The sequence below is a fragment of the Typopeltis vanoorti genome, chromosome 17, assembly GCF_054136105.1.
Source record: "Typopeltis vanoorti isolate ZY-2024b chromosome 17, IOZ_Tvanoo_1.0, whole genome shotgun sequence".
NCBI classification, from domain to species: domain Eukaryota; kingdom Metazoa; phylum Arthropoda; class Arachnida; order Uropygi; family Thelyphonidae; genus Typopeltis; species Typopeltis vanoorti.
Genome location: NC_143565.1, coordinates 82,413,126 through 82,436,038, shown reverse-complemented (window position 1 = coordinate 82,436,038; position 22,913 = coordinate 82,413,126). Strand labels below are relative to the sequence as shown.

Here is a 22,913-nt window from a genome sequence, read left to right as displayed (position 1 = left end):
GTCATTCCACGGATATGCAATAGCATTCCTATAGAAATGCCTTCCACACAGAATAATCAGCACAATGCCAGAGATTCACGGAAGAGTTCCCAGAATGTTTACAGAGATGGCGGAGGGATATGTATTTGTGACAGAGCGCATCAACACTGAAACCTTAATAAGTCAAAAAACAAAAGCAACATACTACAAACTAAGCAGAACAACCATTCCATACCACAACATAGAGAATTAAGAAGAGGACAAATCACACTCAGTCCGGTATTAAACAATATCTTCAAGCTCCCAATATATCCAAGGTATAAAACCTTCTTCTTTAAAGTGCACCATGCCTGCTTACCAACCAAGATGTGGATAGCGGCTAAAGGTATACACCTTGAAGGGCATGCAATATGTCAGTTTTGCCAGGAACCGGAAACACTATACCACCTAATATTATATTGCAAGGAAGCCGTTAAAAGATGGCTTCCCGAAATCAAAAAAATGAACAAATATTATATTATTCTGGCTAAAAGGAAAACATATAAACAGGGTGCAAACAATTGTTCTAATCCTAACGATGTACGCAATTTGGACTCACAGGTGCGACCAAGCGTATGGAAGGGAAGACAGTCCCGGAACCATATCGAAATTACATCACTATATCCAGGAGGAGATCACCAATTCAGTCCAGTCTAGAAGAATGACTACAGAAGAATGGGCACACTTAACCTCCAACCTTACATCAGACGAACCCTCTAACCAACAACAGAACGACACCTTCATCACTCCTAGTGGAAATGGGGCAAATCGGAAGTAAAATCGGAAGGATACTAGCTCTCCACCTCCATCAGAGGAAACAGCGCCTGAGTCACTTGGAACAGATCTCCTACCACAGGAAAAAAGAGTGCTCTCCTACTTCAATGCAAACAGCGAACTCAGTGTTACAAGTTAAAAAAAAAAAAAAAAAAACTATCAGGAAAATTACAAGACACCGAATTTTATGTAACATACGTAAAAGCTTCGTATGTGATTATAAATACCACTTGTAATATATAATATAATAGAAGAAATTCTGTAGATGATTGCATATGAATGTTATTTCGCTGTACAGATGTATATATGATTTATCTTGTAGAATATATAGTTTGCTATATATATAATAAGTGTGTATGTAAATATAATTTACTGTATATTCCTTAAAGAAAAAAAAAGTGTTAAACCCAACTGAGAGAGAGAAGAAAAAAAGCTAAAAAAGCTGCAATATACCTTAATTGATGTAATAGAAAGTAATGTGTATGTAACTAACACTTATGAGATTCCCTGTTTATGAGTAAAGAAGTGAAGGCATTTTAAGAGAACAGTAATGTAATAACTACGTTATAACATGATGATATAATATCACATGAAACTTCGATTGAAATAATGGTATAACAATTGTATATATAATTCATTATGATGTAAATAATTGCAAAAGTTGATAATAAAGTTGTTCATCAAAAAAAAAAAAAGAGTTGGATCTCTCTCTCAAGTATTGAGTAGGTATCATTATGTAGTAATTCAAGCATTTTATTCTGGTAATCTTCAGAGTTGAGGATGACTGTTGCATTGCCTTTATCCGCAGGAAGGATAATTATATCTCTGTTTTTTTTTTAAACTTTTAATAGCTTAGCATTCTGTTGAAGTAATGTTATCTGCAGGTGGTTTTGAGTTATTAATAATAAAGATTGATTCAATACGTAGAAGTTTTGCATCTTGTGGAGGGAGAAAAGAAGTAGCTTTTTCTATTTTTGTAAGTAGTGTCTCCTTTGGTATTAATTTTGGGGAAGGAATAAAGTTTAGACCTTTACTAAGGATGCTTTTTTTCTACATCTGAAAGTATATAAGAAGATTTGTTGATAACGACTTTGTCAATGTTGATGTGTGGTTTTGAGAAGTTCCTATTATTTTGTATTCTTTTTAATGTTTCAAATTTACTTTGTTATTATATTGTATTGTGGCTGCTTGAGATTCACAGTATGTATTAAAGGTATGCCAACTTTCATTATCTAGAGATTCTTCCAGTTTCTCCACTATAGTTCTTTTTTTATTGAAAAGAAAAGCGAGAGTTCGTTTAGTATCCAAGATTCTTTCGTCCATATCCATATATATATATATATATATATATATATATATATATATATATATATATATATTGGTGTCAGGTCCAAATGACATGAAGAATGGTCCATTTCAGACATTCCTTCTGTGGGGATATTGGCACACATTCTACTGGTAGTATGGCATACAGTCTGCCTTAATGAAGCCATCTACACTCAGTGGAAGCAGATACTAATGTTCCTGTAGCCAGGTCTATCATAGCTGAATTCAGGGTAGCACTCCTCCTTTTGATCAGCAGATAATCAGAAAGGTTAGTCATCCATGGCATTCCTTCACTGTATGTCCAGGATGCTGATTGTGACTTTTGGAATTGGTTTCAAAGTCTGTGAACCATGGAATAACTGGCATGCAACCCTCTTGCTACCTCCACTTGACTTTTGCTGGCCTCTAGTCTTACAATGGCTCACCCGAATTCATCAGTTAAATGTCTTGCATTTATATCCAAGAATTTTGGTATCATGAGAGGTCATGTTCTCATTTCAGACATGAAATGGAAAACTAATCTAAAATGCCAGCTTTTATGTTGTTACTTATTTGTATATACCCCTGGCAGTGCCACTCATTTGTATAGAATAGCCAGAGAGCATTCACTTTTTTTTTTTTTTTCATAATGCACCTGACATATCCCCCCTCCCCCTCTTCACCTGAGCTATCACGATTTTTCTTTATTCTTTATGGAAACCAGTGTATATACACATGTAGCTAGTACTTGTAAGCAGTGTACTGGAAGAGTGCCCATTACGAAGATTATGCAATACCTAAATACCATTTTTTTTTTTTTTTGAAAAGATTCATGCACTGACTGTATTTGCCTGGATCTCAAATGCTTCCTAACCACACTCTTTCCCAGTTTCTGGAATGACACATGGATCACATTATGGACAAAACTGGTATTAAATCATATCTATATTATTAGAGATATCAAACTTAACTTTTTATGCGATTACTATTATGCACTGCTTGGAAAGAAGTCAACAGACACCATAGTGTGAGGAACAAACAGCCATGACACCTTAATAAGATGTCGGATCTCCGTAGGATTTTTATGAAATCGGCTATCACATAGCAGTGCCATAATTGAATTTGAATTAGCTGTTGTCCAGTTAGTGTGTAAACTGTCAGTCTTCAGTGACTTCCAAAACAGATACGATTGTTAGAGTGTGACTTGCAGCACTGCCGTAACCAAAATAGTAGAAATCGTAGGTGTATCACAAGCCACAGCATAAAAGATCATGGCAAGGTATTGAAATGGACAAGGCATCTCAAAGGGTTGATCACATTTTCTGCTTGCAACATCACTGGCACAGTCAGGACATATTTTGCAGGAAGAGTGGCCCAAATTCCATTATCTTATGTACATGACTAGAATCTATGTCGAATTCATGGTGTTCTAACAGCCCGAGGTGGGCTGTTAGAATGAAATTGTCAAAGTGCCTCAATAAAGAATATGGTCACCCTTCACAGCAGTTCAGAACTCACATATTTCATGCAGTTTATAAAATTAATAACAAATAGCTCAGTTGCTAATAACAACCATTGCTTCTGCAAAGCTCTTCTAAGTCCGTCAAGGTTTAGGGGAGCGAGGGGTTATGAGAGCAACACATCTACTTAGAGCATCCTTATTAATAAAAAATTTGTAGGTATTTCCATTATTTTGATAACCCCTGTATTCTTAATGATAAATCTATTACAAGCAAAACATTTATCTATTCAGATATAAACTCCTCTGACATCTTTTATCTCCAAAAGGAACTAAAAACACTCCAGCCTTAAGTACAGGAATTTGGTAGACTGTCAGCCTTTGCCCTTAATCACTATCAATAGATGAATTCACTACTACTGATGAATTCAAGACTTTGGGGAGAGTGCTGTAGACAACTACTGCTATCATATACTTCTACATTCAAAATAGCATGTTCCATGAATAATGCGAAAAATCCAAATTTCTGGGAGAACCCATTCCACTTACCTGTGTCAAATATCAACTCAGGAAAGAACTGAAAACAGGCCTGGAAAGAGTTGCAGTAGACAGCTACCAGAATTTCACATATAATGGTCTTTCTTTTGGTAGTCCAGAATCACTATCTATTGGTAAATAAGCTTCTATTGGGAACAGCTGAATAAATTATATGGATGATGCAGAAGTTAACTAGTGCACTAAAGTAGCAATAATGCACAACCGCACTCAACACAATTTTAACTAATCTGAAATTTGGGTTAGAAACAAAACTCTTGACTTAAAAATAGAGACCGCATGTGGTGTCAATGTCACACTCATATTAAAACAAAGATTATTAGGAGGAAACTTGGCATCACCAGTATCAAGAACGTGTGAACAGAATTGATTTAAGATAATCACTCAAACAGAATGGATGAGGAAAAGGTTAGCAAAAATAGCTGTTTGACATTAAAGGTTGGGCTGGGCTGGGCTGATTTGATGGAATTATCGCTGAAGAAACTAAATTCCAGAAAAAAAATTATATTCTTGTTTTTATTCTTATTTTACTCAAGTATACGTAACCAAAGTTTGCAAATAAAATATCTTCATGAGGAGACTACCTGCACACATACAGGAAGTTAACAAAGTGATCTACTTGAACAGAAATCAATTATTTTGATGTTAATTTTACATTATATTGTACTAATATTCCACAAATACATGGAATTATTCCTTTTTTGGGCACGTATGCGATATAGTCGCCGACTAGACTCGAAACCAAGTCTTCCTTCGTGCGGCCAAGTGCCGTGGTGTGCAAACGCCACATCCACTGAGCCACATAGGCTCTGACTGGGGATGAAAACAAAAATATAATTTTTTCACATGTAATTAGTATTCCTTCCCACTGAAGAAAAAAAAAAGCTACAAGACTGAGTTTGGTGATTTTGTTAAGTGTGTTTTTCTTTCTAGCCAGTACTACTTTTTCTTTTTAGAATGGTAAACCCAAGTTCGGGGGGGGGGAATCTTCACACATGGCTGCTGTCTCACCTTCAGTTAAAAAGTCCTTAAAGGTTCCTTCTACCATAGATCCAATATGAATTGCTTGCTGTTTGAACTAAAGAACAAGTGTTTAATTGACAAGAAAACACCAAGAGGAAAACAAAAATCTAGTTGGATTGATGTGTGGCAGATGATAGTTATTAGTGCCCTAGAAGACCTAAATATAATAAGCCAATACTGGAAACCCGACAAATAAGTTGAATTTGGAAGAAAACCGTTGAACACAAGCAATAATGTATATTTAATTATTTATTACTATTACAGTACCTGTGCATTCTCTTGACTGTGGGTGTATATACACACACACATTCCCCTCCTTTCAGAATGCTGTAGCTTTGAGAGGACTCGAATACACCAGCTGAATGGGTAAATGAGTGGGGATGCCAATTCAATGTTGCAAAGTGTAAGGTTTTGAAATTTGGGAAGCAGAAATGGGGTGTAGAGTACACAATCGGAGGAAATATCTTGGAAGTGGTAGAGGAGATGATAGATTTGGGAGTGATTATAGACAAGGACCTAAAATTTTGGGGACATGTTACTGAAATTGTGAGGACAACACAGCGGATAATGGGAATGATGCAGAGGACACTGACTTGTAGAAGTAAGGATGTTATGGTTCCTTTATACAAGGCTTTGATCAGGCCACATATGGATTACTGCACAGATCTGGTCACCTGGTTTTCAAAAAGATGAAGATGTGTTGGAAAAAGTTCAGAGACGATTGACTAAGGTGGTTTCTGGCATGTTGAGTATGAAGACAGATTGATAAGATGCAATTTGCAGAAATTGGTGGATAGAAGGAGAGGGGATATGATCGAGACATATAAACTGTTAAGAGGTTATTACCAGATTAATGTTGGGGAGGTTTTGCACAGAACGGGTGAAGATAGGAAGAGAACAAGAGGTCATCCCTGAAAGCTGTATAAGGAGGGTGTGAGCAAGGGAGTGAGGAACAGGTTTTTTTGCATGGAGTGATTGGAATGCATTGCCCGAGAATGTGGTGAGCACAGAGACAGTAAATATATTTAAGGCGCGGTATGATAAACTGTGTGTATAATAGTGGATCTTCCACGATGAGTCTTTGACTCCATGGTTTTTTATAATAATAATAATATCTCAGGAAATGATTTCACATACTCCCCTCCTTCCAGAAACTGTTTTTTCAATGTACAAAACAGGGGGAAAAACAAACTGTTCACACCCAAATATATTTAAGGACTCTCAAAAGTACATGAACTGAGAATACCACACACCTCATATCCTGGGGGAAAAACTACTACTTAATAAAGAAATGAGCAGTCAGAATTAACCACTGGATCCTCTTCCAGATAACATTATGCTTAAATGAATATGCAAATAAAATAGATACATATTTCATGTATAAAGATTTTAGTCATTTTGTTATTATCTGCTTTCATCTTATATATCATAGCTCATAGCACCCAAGTCTACAAAATATGGTGAATTTGATATATCATTTTTTATTAATAAAATAATGCTGAATTTCATTGATCCTATCATATGATCCTATCATATTATATGCTACTATACTAGAGAAATGATTATGAGCAAGGTGGTTTCCCATTGCCTTCCTTGCCATGGTATATTTTATTTTATGACTGTAGCTGTGTGTTCACAAGGCTGGTTTGCCTGTTTTGAGGGATGAAAAAACCCACAAAAGGTGAGTTAACCGGTCTCCATATGAGACCGGTTAACTCACCTTTAGTCAAAAGAGACCAGATAAAGGTTCCTCACATCACTGATGGGAATCAAACCCAGGGTCTTTATGACCAAAGGGCTTTGTCTATACTACTTGAGCTATGGAGGCTCCAATTTCATTGAGAATATATTACAATTATACATTTTTTCCTTATGTCTTCATTGCACCTGACAGCTACATGTCTCTGATTAGCTGGTCTGGTTGGCTGAGTAGATAGTGTATTTGTTCCCCAACTAGACTGCATTTGAATCCTACCATGGACACACATTTTAGATGCATTTCTTCACTTGGTGCAAGACCACCAACCTACTCAATGAAGGTTTAAAAAATGTTCCATGGTTAGTCTTTAAAAAAAAAATTTCCAGTTTATTTAATTCTTAGTCTATCCACAGTACTAATTAATGTATAACGTGTATACAACCTATCACAGGTGGGAATCATAAAAGAAACATAAATTATATTAAACAATTATTTTGTTTAATATAATCTATCCACAGTACTAATTAATGTATAACGTGTATACAACCTATCACAGGTGGGAATCATAAAAGAAATATAAATTATATTAAACAGTTATTTTGTTGCTTTTATCCTTTAAATGAGCATGAGCAAAACAAAAGTTTGCTTGTGACATATCTTCAAGACTAGGCTAGGCTACTTGTATAGAGAAGCTGCTAACTGCACATCAAATTGCCTCAGTATTCCATTAGCACATTTCCTTTTGGATGGATTATATTGACACACATTATGGAAGGGGATTCACTATCCATGCCAGTTTCAAACTTTAGTGAGGTCTTACCAGTGGAAACTAACTAATGGTCAACAGCCTTTACATGTAAATAGCCTAGTCGTGAAGATACTCATATGCAAACTTTTCTTTGATCATGCTTAGATAAAGAAGAACAAAAATTTGCCAAGTATAATTTACTTTTTTTGATCAAGTAAAAAAAAAAAACCTAATTATCTCTCATCAAGAATATTTTAATAATATGGTGATATACTATTCTGCTACATGAAAAATATGATTTCTGCAATGATTAAGCTCTCAGTATCTCTGAAGCTGAAGGTTACCTTCCACTAATGAGACCTCAATAAATGTTGAAATTGGTCTAGGTATAACGTGTATAACTTCTCATTTATTTGTTTATTCTTATGGCAAAAGGAATACAAAGAAGCTACAGGTCAATGTCCAGTCTAGAAAGCCAATCCAGGGCCTCATCAGTAACCTCGTGGATGTCCTGGAGGCCACCACCATGAAATTAGCACCTTGAGCAGTAATTCACGATATGAGTAATTGTCTGGGCCACAGGGGAACAATCACAATAAGGGTGGTCTAACAGTCTCCATTTATGCAGAGGTTGTCACATCTGCCCTGGTTTGTTCTGGTCCTGTTGATAGATGACCAAATCTTCCTAGGAAGAGAAAACCAGGCTGCAGAGCATAGGGATCTTCAACCAGGAAGCCATTTGTTGGAAGACTGTTGGACCAGTGTTCTCTCCACGTCAGGTGTTGATGGTAAGGCAGCTGAAGAGAGTTCGTCTATGAACCAGAAAGGGTTTCTTGATTTTAGGTGAAGACTAGGTGGATTTATGAGTCTGGTGCAGAGGCAGAAGAGGGTTACTCATTACTTTATTAAATTCTTTAATCGAGGCGTCTTCTCCGTATATCTGGTGGAGCAATGCTAGATAGGACAGGCAGCCAGGGGTGCTTCTCAGTGTCCCACTAATCGTGCACATGGTAGAGTTAAGCTGGGTGTCTATAATGTTGGTGACTATTCCCACAATGCAGTGCAATATACACGATTGAACGAAGGTTCGCTGTGCATTGTTTGGGATGCTTGAGGCAATTTGATGTGAAATTAACAGCCTCTATAACTTTAGTGTGAAGACACTTCATGCACAAACTCTTGTTTGTGATTGGGTAAAAGGATAAAAACAAGAATATTGTTTCTTGTCAAATTTAATTTATTTTCTCACCAAGATAATACTTGCTAAAAGAAAAAAAAAAGTTTGTCATGTCCAAGACTGCATCTGGATCTTGCCAGTAAAAGGGATATATGTCATTTTTCAAAATGTGCTGTAGAGGCATTTAAATATAGTCAACTACATTTAAATTTTATGAGAGTCAACAATGATATAGTTAACTCTCATTATGGCAAACACTGTTAAACAAACTCGTTCATTATAACAAACTACTATTCCTGCGGTTCCTATGGATGTAGCATCACTACAACCTACTGTTGCAAGCAAGGCAGCATTTTTAATGTACTTATGAAAAATCAGGAAATACTGAAAAAAAAAAAAGAGGTGGAGGAAAAGTGGGTGAAAAATGAAGTCTCCTCTCTAATTTGTGAGAGTTTACAGGACGTGCAAAATTATAAATGAAACATTATTCAGTTTGTAAGTTACCTTACCAGGAATAGCATGAAAAAACAAATGGGAGAAACTGATAATAGCATTAGCTTTTCTGTAACAGCAAGTGGATATTTCACTTTTCAACAAGTTTCATAAAAACACTTCGTTTACATCATCATCAAATTCCTGCCATGCCCTCAAGGAGTGTACAGGATATGACAGTAATACATGAAAAATTTACATTATTATTAACTTCCTATCTACAATTTTCCTCCAAATCAGTCAAGACTCCAGTATTATCAGCTCTTATATTTCTATCTTCTAAGGCACTTTTTACTGTATCAATCCACCTATATCTTGGTCTTCCCCTGGGTCTTTTTCCTGCCAAACTAGCAGAGAACACTTGTTTTGCTAATCTTTCCTCTCCCATTCTGTTTAAGTGACCATACCACCTGAGATTAGCTCTGCTAACACATTCCTAGATGCTGACAATATCAAGTTCTTTCCTGATATCCCCGTTTTCAATATGATACTGTGATTGCTGCCATCTGTTCATGCCCCTAATCTTTCTCAGGACTCTCATATCTGCAGTCTATAGTCATTGGGCAAGTGTTTAACTTCTGACCCAGTTCTCAGATCCACAAGTTAAAACTGGTTTGAACACTATCTTGTATACAGCTAATTTATTTTGACTAATTTCTCTCTTATTCTATATAAATTTATTCAGTCGACTTCCTACTGATAACAGCTTTGTTGATTCTGTTGTCTATTTCAATATTTAATTTACCATTTTCACTAAAAATTGTACCTAAGTAGCTGAAATGTTTTACTTGTTATATAAGTTCTCCATTCACAATGCAGTTGATATTTTCAATGCTTCTGCATATTTTCATTGTCTTTGTCTTGTTGACCTTCAAAGCATATCTATAAGAACATGTATTCAATTTAGTCAGGGAATCCAGCATACTTGTAGCAGATTTATTTAGAAGTATAACATCGTCTGCATAAAGCAAAGAGCTGAGATTAACATCTCCAATTTTGATATCAGGTTTAATACCACTTTCCTTCATAATTTTATCCATACAGATAATGAATAACAGAGAGGATAATGTATATCCTTGTTGGCACAAGATTTAACATTAAACCATCTTCCTGTACTTCCTTCATTTCTAACCTGACTTACAACTCAAATAAAGACTAAGTATTGCTTGATATAATGCCTTATTGATACCATATAACTGTAGCATTTTGAATAGCTTCTCTCGACACCTTGTCATATGTTAAATACAGATCTTTGTTATATTCCCATGATTTCTCAATTATTTGTTGTAAAGCAAAAATCTGATCCTGACAGCCTAACTGTCCAGAATCCAGCTTGTTCTTCGCAAAACTTCCCCTCCACAATCCTCCTCAACCGTTTCTCGAGTATACTTGCATAAATCTTACCAGGAACATTCAGTAGAGAAATACCTCTCTAATTCTCACATTGTTTTATTTCTCTTTTTATGTATGGGTACCATGAGAGCTCTACTCCAATCATCTGGAATTCACTCCTCTGTCCAAGCGTTCTGAAATATGCAGTGGAGCTACGGTAAGATGTTTATACCTCCATACTTGAGCATTTTTGGTCGAATATCATCTACTCCTGCTGCCTTTACATATTTCAGGCTTTTGGTCTTTTCTACTATGAATATGTATTCCTGACTACATGCCTGTGCAATGTTTTTTTTTTTTTTTTTTTTACCACAGTGCTATCACCGATTGTTTCATTTAGCAATTTTTCAAAGTAATTACTCCATACTTCAACGATATCTATTTCTCCAATTCCCATGTCACCTTTATTATCTCTAATTTCTTTTACAGCACTCCTTCCTCCATTTCTGAGCTTCTTCAACAACCTCCAGAATATCTTGCCACCTTCTTGATATTTATTTTCTATGTCCTTACCAAAGTTTTACACAGTGTATAGTTTTACATTTGTCTCTGTGTTCTCTAAGAGCACAAGCTGATTTCTTTACTAGGAACTTTTGACATGCTTTCTTCTTTTTCTTCACTGCCTCTTTAACTTCCTGTGTCCACCATGGAGTTCTGATTTTTCTATCCTTGCAGACAATCTTAGCCCATGCCTCTATGTCTAAATCAATCAGTGTTTTCTTCAGGATTTACCACTGAATATCCAAGGTTTGGTTCTTATTCTCAAATTCTTTCATTTTTTCTTCAATAATCTTTATGTATTTTAGTCTACAGTTCACATCGGAGAGCTGCTCAACTTTTATTTGCTTTAAAAGTTTCTTACATGTTTTTCTTTTCAAAATGAAATTCACTTTTATCCTGCTCAAGACTAAATAGTGATCACTTCCAATTTCAAATCCTCTGTACACTCTGGTGTCCTGCACCAGGGAGAAAACATCACTATCAACAATAACATAGTCAATGAGACTTTTCTTATTCCTTGCCTCCTCTCTCCATGTGTATTTGTGCACATTTTTATGTTGGAAAATGGTGTTAGTAATAACCTGTTCATATCCTGAGCAGAAATCCAACAGGTATTTGCCATTATTAGCTTTGCTCTTTTCTCCAAATTTTCCCAAAATATTTTTGTATGTCTGACTATCATTTCCTACTCTGCTATTTAGATCCCCAACAAGGACCAACTCTTTCTTTTTCATTGTCAGTTGCAGGGGCGAATGCTGGGCTTGAAATTCACGCTTGCTCTTGTTATCATTCCGGGAGTGAAAGGTGTGATTGAAGTCTGATTAGTGGAATAATGAATTACCGATCATTTAAAACTATATATTTAGTAATTTATGCACATTTAATTATACAAATAGAATATCAGTTGTAAAATAAATGTTCTATCTTTTTCAATTCAGCTACTTGAATACAAATTCTACCCTACGGTTCTTCTTTATGAACTGGTCAATAACATCGTCATAAAAAGTTGGTTGTGACTTAATTTTCCTAAGCAACACGCACACTTGTAAAGGCTGACTGAAGCTCACTGGCTAGAGCTACTTTGACTGAAAATGGCCTTGTGTTTAAGATGATGTGAAGGGAGCGGACATGGTTATGCGAGCACATGAAATCACAGTGCCGCAGCGAGGACCTGGAAGCGCCTACAACCGAGCAAGCCAAGGTAACTTTGACTATACGAGCAAGCATTGGCCTTCGATACACAACGCAAAGCTCAATTATTGCTGTGCAAGCTTAAGACATCTTCTGTCTACAAGAATAAAAGCCTAAATGGAATGCTTATAAATGCATGCATTTATTAACAAATAAATGTTATTTCTTTCTCAATTAATGAGCTTATGCAGCAAACATGGAGAATTTGCCACTGGTCAGTTGTTTTCTCTAAAGCCTCAAAAAATTCCTCCACTTCTACCTAAGTAGAACCTTCTGTGGGACCATAGGCACAAATAAGTCTCATTGTCCAGTTCCCCATTCTGATATTTGCCCACATCACTCTACTTGAGACTGCCTGTCATTCAAGAAGATTAGCCTCGTATTTAGTGTTGAATATTATGGCTACTCCTTTTCCTTGATTGTCATTGCTTGAATATAACCTTTTGTATTTATTCTTTTACATTAATAGCACAAACCTTTAATAATTTTAGAATCAGTAGATTGTGTATGCATAACTATGAAAGAATACTTAAAATATCTATCTCTCCGTTCCATCTGATTCAGACAGGTCGGATCTCCTCCTAATGAGAAGTCACAGCGAAATAATGCAGCCGGAAACTCTGCTGCATCCTTATTAGAGGTATTCATGACTGTAGTCCGTGTGTGTTCACAGGGCCGGTTTGCCTGCTTGCGGGATGAAAAACTCCCAGCTAAACTGGGGGAAAAAACTCTACTGCCCATGCCCAAGACCAGCTAACTTGGCTATGGCTGAGGAAGATCCTTGAGCTCCTAACATCTCCAACAGGAATCGAACCTAGGACACTCCTTCCCCAGACATATGGCTGCGAAGCACACAGCCACTAGGCTAACCACACAGATATATATAGTTTGCATTTCTGTAGAATGCAGTTATTATTACTACTACTACTATGATCGATCACATGCTTCTCTTATACAGTTACCCCTCACTACAGCAAACTTATAGATTACAAAATCAGTTTATCATAGTGCCATGGTCAGGTCAGGACTTTTTTTGATAGTCTGTTAAGATATTTGCTAAGTGAGAGTCAATTATAGGTAACTTTAATTCAAAAAGAATATCAATAATTATTTGAATCAACCCCCTCCCTCCTTTTTCAAAAAATTATAACGAATTGACTGCACTCATATAATGAGTACAGTCAACAAAATTAAATGAGCTGACTCTACTTTTATGTGCATCACTTCTGGCCTAAAAGACTTCAGACTTGTGATGTCAAAAAATTATTTACAAAATACCTCGATCACTACTCTCAACCACCTTCACTGCTGCTGAATTACTTATTTTTAATACCTTTTAGAAGCTCTTTCTCCCACCCAAACATCAGAGTTCTAGAGTTTTTGCAATTTTGTGTATAGAGTTGATAACCTACTGCCCCTCCCCTCTCTCACACACACACTTTATTCCAAAACCACAAAAGTAAAATTGTTGATAGAACATGCTTTCCATTGTAGTAGAATAGTGCTGTATAGTGGAGTCAACTGCTCTCATTACATAAAAGCAGAATCATGACATTAGTTTATAAATTAAAAATGCCAAGAAATTATATTATTGGTTTAATCCATTATTCAAGTGTAAGCAAACAAAGTTTGCATGTGAATAACTTAATGACTGGACAACTCTTATACAGAGGCTAATAACTTCATATCACTTGCCTTAGTATCCCATAATGCAATGCAAAGCACATGTCCTTACAGACATGTATCATGCTATGCATTATGAGAAGACTTACTAACCAGGCCAGTTTCAACCTTTATTGAGGTCTCATCAGTGGGAACCAAACCCAGAAGTGATACCAAGGTTAAAGTAATGCAGAAGTCATATTTCCATATACAAGTAGCCAAAAGGTGTTAGATGTTGAAAGTTTCCTCACTTGATTATAGTATAAATTAAAGATGCCAAGAAATTATACTCTTGGTTTAATCCTTTATCCAAGTGTAAGCAAACAAAATGTTTATAGTATGACCAAGTGAAAAAACTTTCAATGACAATTTGTATGAAAACTTTTGTTTGTAATGTTTTGTTTTGTAAGGTTATGGAAAAAAAAAAACTTCTTATCAAATGCTAAAAATGTGACATTAGTGTTGAAACAAGTTTTGACATCACTGTTGCCACTTACAACAGGTTGATTTTTTTTTTTTAGGGGTCTGGGGACATTTTAGGCAAGAGAGAGTTTTCCAGATGTTACACTACAACAAATGTTTATCAATATATGTTCTTTTGGCAATTTATATTTAAAATACATATGTATTTTGGATTAAAAATTGAATTTTATCTTCTATTATGATTCAAGTCAAAATTATCACAGGAACACAATGTGAGGTTGTATTGTTCTACTACATATACTTAGTTTAGTGGTTCAGCTGTTGTTAACTAAGTGTAAGTAATGTTTCTTATAACAGAAATAATTTATGCATGGCAGTCAAAAAAACTGTTACGAAAAAAAAAAAAAAGTTCACAGACTACCCATTAGTGATTCTGTATGGCTATTTGTGCAATATATGTTATTCTACCAGAATTGTCAATATTATTCAGATCAGTATACAATTATAATATTTCATGCAGTTCTATTCATAACATATTTAATTTGGCTATTAATACAGTATTTACACTACTTGGTGAATAAGATAATTTAATAAGACAATAAATATCCTGCAGCTTATTAATTACTTTGCATTTATACACAGTATAAAGCATCATCATCATCATCAAATTCCTGCCATGTACCCTCAAAGGGTGTACAGGATATGAGAGTACTACAGGAAAAAAATTACATCATTACTAACTTCCTATCTACAATTTTCCTCCAAATCGGTCTGTTACTTGTCAAGACTCCAACATTATCAGATCTTATATTTCTATTGTCTAAGGCACTTTGTACCATATCAATCCACCTATATATTGGTCTTCCTCTAGGTCGTTTTCCTGCCAACCTGGCAGAGAACACTTGTTTTGCTAATCTTTCCTCTCCCATTCTGTTTAAGTGACCATACCACCTGAGATTAGCTCTGCTAACACATTCCTGGATGCTGACAATGTCAAGTTCTTTCCTAATATCCTCGTTTTTAATATGGTATTGCCATTGATGCCATCTGTTCACGCCTCTAATCTTTCTCAGGACTCTCATATCTGCGGTCTCTAGTCTTTGGTCAAGTGTTTTACTTCTGACCCAGCTCTCAGATCCAGAAGTTAAAACTGGTTTGAACACTGTCTTGTATACAGCTAATTTAGTGTTCTGACTAATTTCTCTCTTATTTCATATGAATTTATTCAATTGACTTCCCACCATACCAGCTTTGCTGATTCTGTTGTCAATTTCTATATTTAATTTACCATCTTCAGTAAAAATCGTGCCTAAGTAGCTGAAATGTTTTACTTGTTCCAACAACACAGTTGACATTTTCAATGATTCTGCCTATTTTCATTGTCTGTTTTTTTATTGCTGACCTTCATACCATATCTATTACAAGAGCTATTCAATTTAGTCAGAGAATCTTGCAGACTTGTAGCAGATTTATTTAGAAGTATAACATCATCTGCAAAAAGCAGACATTAACATCTCCAATTTTGATATCATGTTTAATACCACTTTCCTTCATAACGTGATCCATATAGATAACAAAGAACAGAGAGGATAATGTACATCCTTGTCTCACACCAGATTTAACATTAAACCATCTTCCTGTACTTCCTTCAATTCTAACTGCTGACTTACAACTCAAATAAAGACTAAGTATTGCTTGATATAATGCCCCATTGACACCATATAACTGCAGCATATTGAATAGCTTCTCTCTTAGCACCTTGTCATATGCCTTTTCCAAATCAACAAAACTTAAATACAAATCTGTTATATTCACATGCTTTCTTGACTATTTGTCGTAAAGTGAAGATCTGATCCTGACAGACTCTATTTGGCCTGAATCCAGCTTGTTCCTCACCGAGCTTTTCTTCCACAATTCTTCTCAACCGTTTCTCAAGTATACTTGCATATATCTTGCCAGGAACACTCAGTAGGGAAATACTTCTGTAATTCTCACATTCAGTTTTATTTCCCTTTTTATATATGGGTACTATGAGAGCTCTACTCCACTCATCAGGAATTCGTCCCTCTGTCCAGGCTTTCTGAACTATGCAGTGCAGCCACTGTAAGACTTTTATACCACCATACTTCAGCATTTCTGATCGAATATCATCTACTTCTGCTGCCTTTCCACATTTTAAGCTTTTGATGGCTTTTTCTACTTCAAGTATGGGTATGTATTCCTGACTGCATGCCTAGTCAGTGTCTTTTTTTTTTTACCACTGTGCTGTCACCACTGCTTGTTTCATTTAGCAGTTTTTCAAAGTAATTACTCCATACTTCAAGGATATCTTTTTCTCCCGTTTTCATGTCACCTTTATCATCTCTAACTCCTTTTACAGCATTCTTTCCTCCATTCCTAAGCTTCTTCAATAACCTCCAGAATTTTTGCCACCTTCTTGATATTTATTTTCTATATTCTTGCCAAAGTCCTTCCATGACTTTTGTTTAGCTAGTTTTACACAGTGTTTAGCATTCTTGCATTTGTCTCTATATTCTCTAAGTGCACAAGCTGACTTATTTGACAGGAACTTTTGATATGCTTTCTTCTTTTCCTTCACTGCCTCTTTAACTTCTTGTGTCCACCAGGGAGTTCTGATTTTTTTATCCTTGTAGACAACCTCACCACATGCCTCTCTGGCAGAATCAATCAATGTTTTCTTCAGAGTTTGCCACTGAATCTCCAAGGTTTGATTCCTGTTCTGAAACTCTTTCATTTTTTCTTCAATAATCTTTGTGTATTTTAGTCTACAGTTCACATCTGAGAGCTGCTCAACTTTTATTTGCTTTAAAACTTTCTTACATGTTATTCTTTTCAATATGAAATTCAGTTTAATCCTGCTCAAGACTAAATAGTGATCACTTCCAATTTCAAATCCTCTGTACCCTCTGGTGTCCTGCACCAGGGAGAAAACATTACTATCAACAATAACAGTCAATGAGACTTTTCTTATTCCTAGCCATAAAGTATTATTATTTAAATTAATAGAAAATGAACTGATCATTATCTGTACATTTCAAAAAATTTTAACTTAATTTTAAATATTCAGTATGACCAAATCATTGTTTCTTTAGCTTACTGCATGTAATGTAACTCAGCTTGTCCTGTATATTTGCCCTGTATATCAGCTTGTCCTGTATATAATGTAACTCAGCTTGTCCTGTGTATATGCTTCAGATGATGATCTTAATATGAAGATCGAAACATCGGGAAATGAAAAGAGTTATTTATAACACAGTTGTAAAGTCCATAATGAAATATTCATTCCCTAAAATGTAATATTCAGTATCTTTTGATATGTCACATAATGTTCTCTGCAATTAGGAACTTAATGCTATTTGTAAATATTGTGAAAATGTCATTATAAATTAATGAATAAATTTTCCTATTAAATATACAGCTTTATAGAAAGAACATAACCAAATTACATAATTTATTTATGCATCTGCTCTGAATAAAACATCAGTAAGCAAATGTGTTAGCAAAGTGTAATACTGTCCAATAAACTGAAAAAAGTGGAAAGTCACATGAAATAATGCTACAAAATATCATTTCCACTTGATTTCATTATTGGCAAGGTAAAATCCAATTCAGAATTCTATCATATAATGAAAGTGTAGTGTGTGTGTGTGTGTGTGTGTGTGTGTGTGTGTGTGTGTGTGTGTGTACATGCACAGATGACTGGTACGTGGCCGTGTTAGATATGTTTTAATCAAACTTCTGGAATTTATATTGCTAAATAAAGTATAAGAAGTAGAAAATCCAGCACCAGTCAATGTGAAATAATATTATAAATATCACTTCAATTTTATTTCATTACCGTCATGTGTCAAACCCAATCTCATTCAGAATTCTACTATATTGTGCATGTGCATACATGCACAACCTTGTTCTTGTAAAAAAAATTAACACACACACACACACACAGAGAGAGAGAGAGAGAGAGAGCACTTACTTAATATAATGTTATAAGCAACAATATGATCAGAATTGACAGTTATAAAGTTAAAATGCTTTACAGATTTATTATTTTTTTTTTTTCCAGCTTCATGCTTTTCTTATTACTCTTTTGTATCATTTAATACTTCAAGACTATAATGCTAACAGACTAAGATACCTTAAAAATAAATGCAAACATGTATAAAATAATGTTAAAATTTGTTAGAATATGTAACTAATATTATTATACTTATGAAGATTCTAATGACAAAGCTATTAAAAACTATGTACAAAAAGATAGGCCAAAGAAATTATAAAAAATAAGCCAAATGTAGATTTGTGATTGTACAAAAAAGGATGTATCCTGATTAAAACCATTCAATCTGAAAACATAGGCTTCTCACTGAGTATCAAAATCTTTATTTATCACGCAATGAAAGCAATGCCTCCAGCGCGCTGCAAAGACAGTATTAAAAACTATTATATTATCACATGGTAAGCACACTAAAACTATACATTTGGCAAACTGTTAAATATTACCGAGCCTAGGCCACTTATGGGAGCACTAGGTTTGCAACAACAGAAGAGAATATTTGCCCTGAAGGCAGCATAATACAAGTCAAGGAAAAATGCACACGTGTACAGAAAGGCAGGTTCATTTCGATTCCTAGTCACCATTTACAGAACAAAGTCTTCAATGAAGATTCTATGTACAGAAAAAGCCACCCATTTTCACTTCCTTTTATGGTCCATAATAATTCTGATGCTGCATAATAATTCTTTTCACCTTCCTTTCTCCTTTCTTTAATGCAAATATTAGATAAATAAGTTAAGCTTCAAAAATTTTTGTGCTAGTAAAAGCTAATTAAATTCTCCAACTGCTGTTAAAATTACTCACCTCTCAATTTCTTTATCTTGCTACTTTTTTTTATTTTATTTTTTAAATATGATATAGATAATTTTGCACTGCATCATGAAATTCAAAGTGAATAGTAGAACATTACAGAAATCTTCATGACACTGATGATTATCACTTTATGACCATATACAGAAAGGAGAAAAGTTGGCACAGATGTAGCAAAATGCTACAGTAAGTAGATTTTCACATAGTTTAACTGCAAAAGTAAATTTTGCAACCTCTTCGATAACTAAAATATTTTTAAATACAGTACAGTGATGGAAGTTCATACAGAATTCTTAAGAAAAACAAAGGTCTATGATGTCCAGTGCAGTAGTTTTAAGTTAGTAATGTTGTTCTTCGCTGTTATACCTACAGGCATGGTTAACTCCCATAAATTGTGAAATGCACAATTTCTTCTGGTTAATTTATACTTATGGAATGTCTTCTGTGGTGCCTCATGCTGAGACCACATAATTTACTTTATATATATATTATAGATATCAAAATTACAAGCCACAGGAACACACTAAAATCTGAAATGCCTATGCTCCTCTGCAGCTGCTCTTATTTATTTTCCTACAAAAATTCTTTCTTATGTGGAACCACTTTTTTCCCTGACCATAAATTATTGTGAATGGTAAAGGCATCAATGGTAACAGTCAAATGTTTAGTATGAACTTCAGTGAAGCACTTTCCACCAGAGTTGTACCTGGAAAAAACACAAAATGTAGTTTAAAATTTTATACCCTACAAATTGCATGCAGTCAACTCTTACCATAACAAGTTATTATAGTAAGAAAAGCAAATCACTAGAAAATAGCAAGACTGGTATTTTAAAGGAAATATGCTATGGCAATTTTCCACTATAACAAACCATTTATTAATCCTGCAAGTTTGTTATGGCAAGAGTCAACTATATTAATAGTTATCAACACCTGCTAAAACTATACTGATATCTGTTTTTAGGAAACAATAACAAAGAACTAATTTTTGCATTCAAAGGTAACCATAGTGTTAACTAAATTGTTGTATTTCTGAAGTTATCTAAATCCTTCTGTTACTGTCATTTAATTATTTTAAGTGAAATAGCAGAAGAATTTTGAAATCAAAAGTGCTTAGGGATAAAGAAATTCAGACTGTTCTATTAAAAAAGTACAGTTAGTGATTTTTTTAAAAAACTCCCACTTTATCAAAAACAGCTCATTGCATGTTTCTATGTAGTCTTTCATCAGAAATATATCAGAAGAATCATGAATAACTTGGATACTAAGAAGTCTTCTGATCTTGATAGAATCTTCACAACTGTGCTTCAGAAATAACACCCACCTGTTATAACAGCATGGTTTTGTTCTGATTATGACTAAAGCAACTAAGAGTTTTGTGGAAGAAAAAATTGGAATTTCTGGGAGGAAAAATTCTTCCACTTTTGTATGAAACTAGCTAACTTACCTTCACCCAACAAAGTCCTTATAAAGGTTTTTATGTCCTAGATGGGAATTCAAACTCAGATCTTTCCAACCAGAAGGCATCATTACTGACAGCATGCATGCAAGCAGGGCCATCGCCAACTTAGATGGTGCCCTGAGGTAAACAAATATCGCCCCTGATGAATTATAAGACAAAAATATAAGAAAATCTCCAATTGCTATTTTGTTTTTATTACAAGAGAAACATTAATACAAAACAATTACATAATAATATTAATTAAATGTTTGCAATACGGGGATATCGTACAATAAAACTGTTTATAAAAGCTCTTCTAAATTTAAATTATAAGCTATGTCCGCTTCTATCGATATAGTTGCTATACCAACCAATCTTTCCTGGGTCATTGCAAATAATTTTTAATCAGTTTAAGCTTGGAAAAACTGTTTTCTGCACTTGCTACGCTAACAGGAATTGTTAGCATAGTGACGGCGCTTACTGCAATATGGCTGAACGAGTGCCCTTATTAAGCTGCACTGTGAGGCAGACTGACTCTATGCTACACCCTGTCAATGGTGCTGCATGCAAGCTTATATTCAACCAACTGGAGACCTGAAGTTACTTGGAAAAAGGCTGCATATTTGATCTCTAAAGCAGCGATAGGCAATCTTTTCAGACTCGCGGGCCACATTCAACTTTTATTGTTAATAACTGCACCCCAAGGGTTTAATTAACCGAAACTAGTGAGTGAAAAAAATACTTAAATTATCAATTTTTATTATATCAATCTTAAAAAACAAAGAAATATTTAAAGTACGAGATATGAAACAAGTATGAAAATGAAACTCAATGAAAATTATCACATAAAAACAAAGTAACATAGTTTATGCATCACAATATGTGTCTCCCTCTGCTTTTTTGGTGAGCATCAATAAAATTCTTGGATATTTTCTAATGAAAATGCATTCTTTAATGTGTGGCAAGCCAAAATCTTGGTTGTCATCGGATGAAGTTGCCTTTGTTATGACGACTCAAAAAGGTTGACTCTGCCAAGTTGCATGGAGATATCACGATGTATAGGCATAAAATTAATTTTAATTTTTTATTCATATTATAAAATGTGTTATTTAAATAATTCAACAAATGGGCCACATGCCATGTAAGTATGGTCAACCTTTTATGGGCCACCAACCCCTGCTCTAGAGCACTGTGTTAAGATTAGCTAACCCTTCAGTCCACCCACAGTACTAATACTAATGTACTATAATAAAAGATTTTATGACTTTTCGTTCAAACCACTGTCCTTATATCAATATTTTTGAAAACAACAAAGGTCATCAAATGTCAAATTTCAATTACCTGGAGGGTCTACCAATTAATTAGTAATTGCGAATATGGATTCTATCACTCTTGCTTGACAGTCACTGGAAAGGTTTGTGCTCTTGATATTTTCAGGACATTAATATGTGGCAACTCCAAAGTCTTGTTGCACACAACCCACAATCTCTAATATTTAATCCACTAAATACACACAAAGGCAGTATCTACAATGTAATCTCTGCCCACAAAGCATATTTTTTTGTCTGCAGGAGGGAAAAAAAATCTGAATTTCAAAGAGGGAAATCCTGCTTCCTTTATACAAGATTGGCTAATTCACCTTCAATTGCAAAAGCTCAAGTACACTATGGAGGCACTTGTCTACTTTTCCACTCTTTGCAATTGCTGAATCATTAGTTTTATCACTAATTACCAGACCAAATCCAATGGTCTCAAAATCTTAGCTGTTTCAGCCATCATTCCTGTATTTCTGTCAAAACCTCCTTAACAGTATCCTATTCCCATTTCCTCTTGCTGTAAAGGGAAATGTCACTGCTGTTAGATTTCAAAGAAGCTAAGGAACTTAGTTTCTTTGAAACCTAATTAATGCTCTAACAGGGCCATTAATCCTATCTACTTAAGTGTATTATGGCTATAAATTGCACATGTACTTCTAGTTTGTTGCTTTTTATGATGAAAAACCAGACTTTCTGGAAAGGAAAACTCTGTCACTTCCACATCAGACCAGCTAACTGATTTCAATTGAAAACCCTATGTCTTGATTTGGGATAGTGCATCAAAACCTCCCTAAAAATGTCCCCGATACTACCCAGCAAAGGGCAGCTACTTAACAGATATTCTTTTAGAGACTTG

At 34.9% G+C, this 22,913-nt stretch overlaps 1 protein-coding gene across 3 annotated transcripts in view; it reads right to left on the bottom strand.

Moving 5' to 3' along the window:
• Positions 1 to 18,800: 18,800 nt before the first annotated feature.
• Positions 18,801 to 22,913, bottom strand: part of Patronin (calmodulin-regulated spectrin-associated protein patronin) — a 358,788-nt gene continuing 354,675 nt past the window's right edge. For all 3 annotated transcript variants that reach the window (XM_090407071.1, XM_090407073.1, XM_090407072.1), the window contains one exon: positions 18,801 to 20,007. In XM_090407071.1, the coding sequence (XP_090263197.1) occupies positions 19,875 to 20,007 (133 nt within the window). In that variant the 3' untranslated portion in view covers positions 18,801 to 19,874. The remainder of the gene's footprint in view (positions 20,008 to 22,913) is intronic.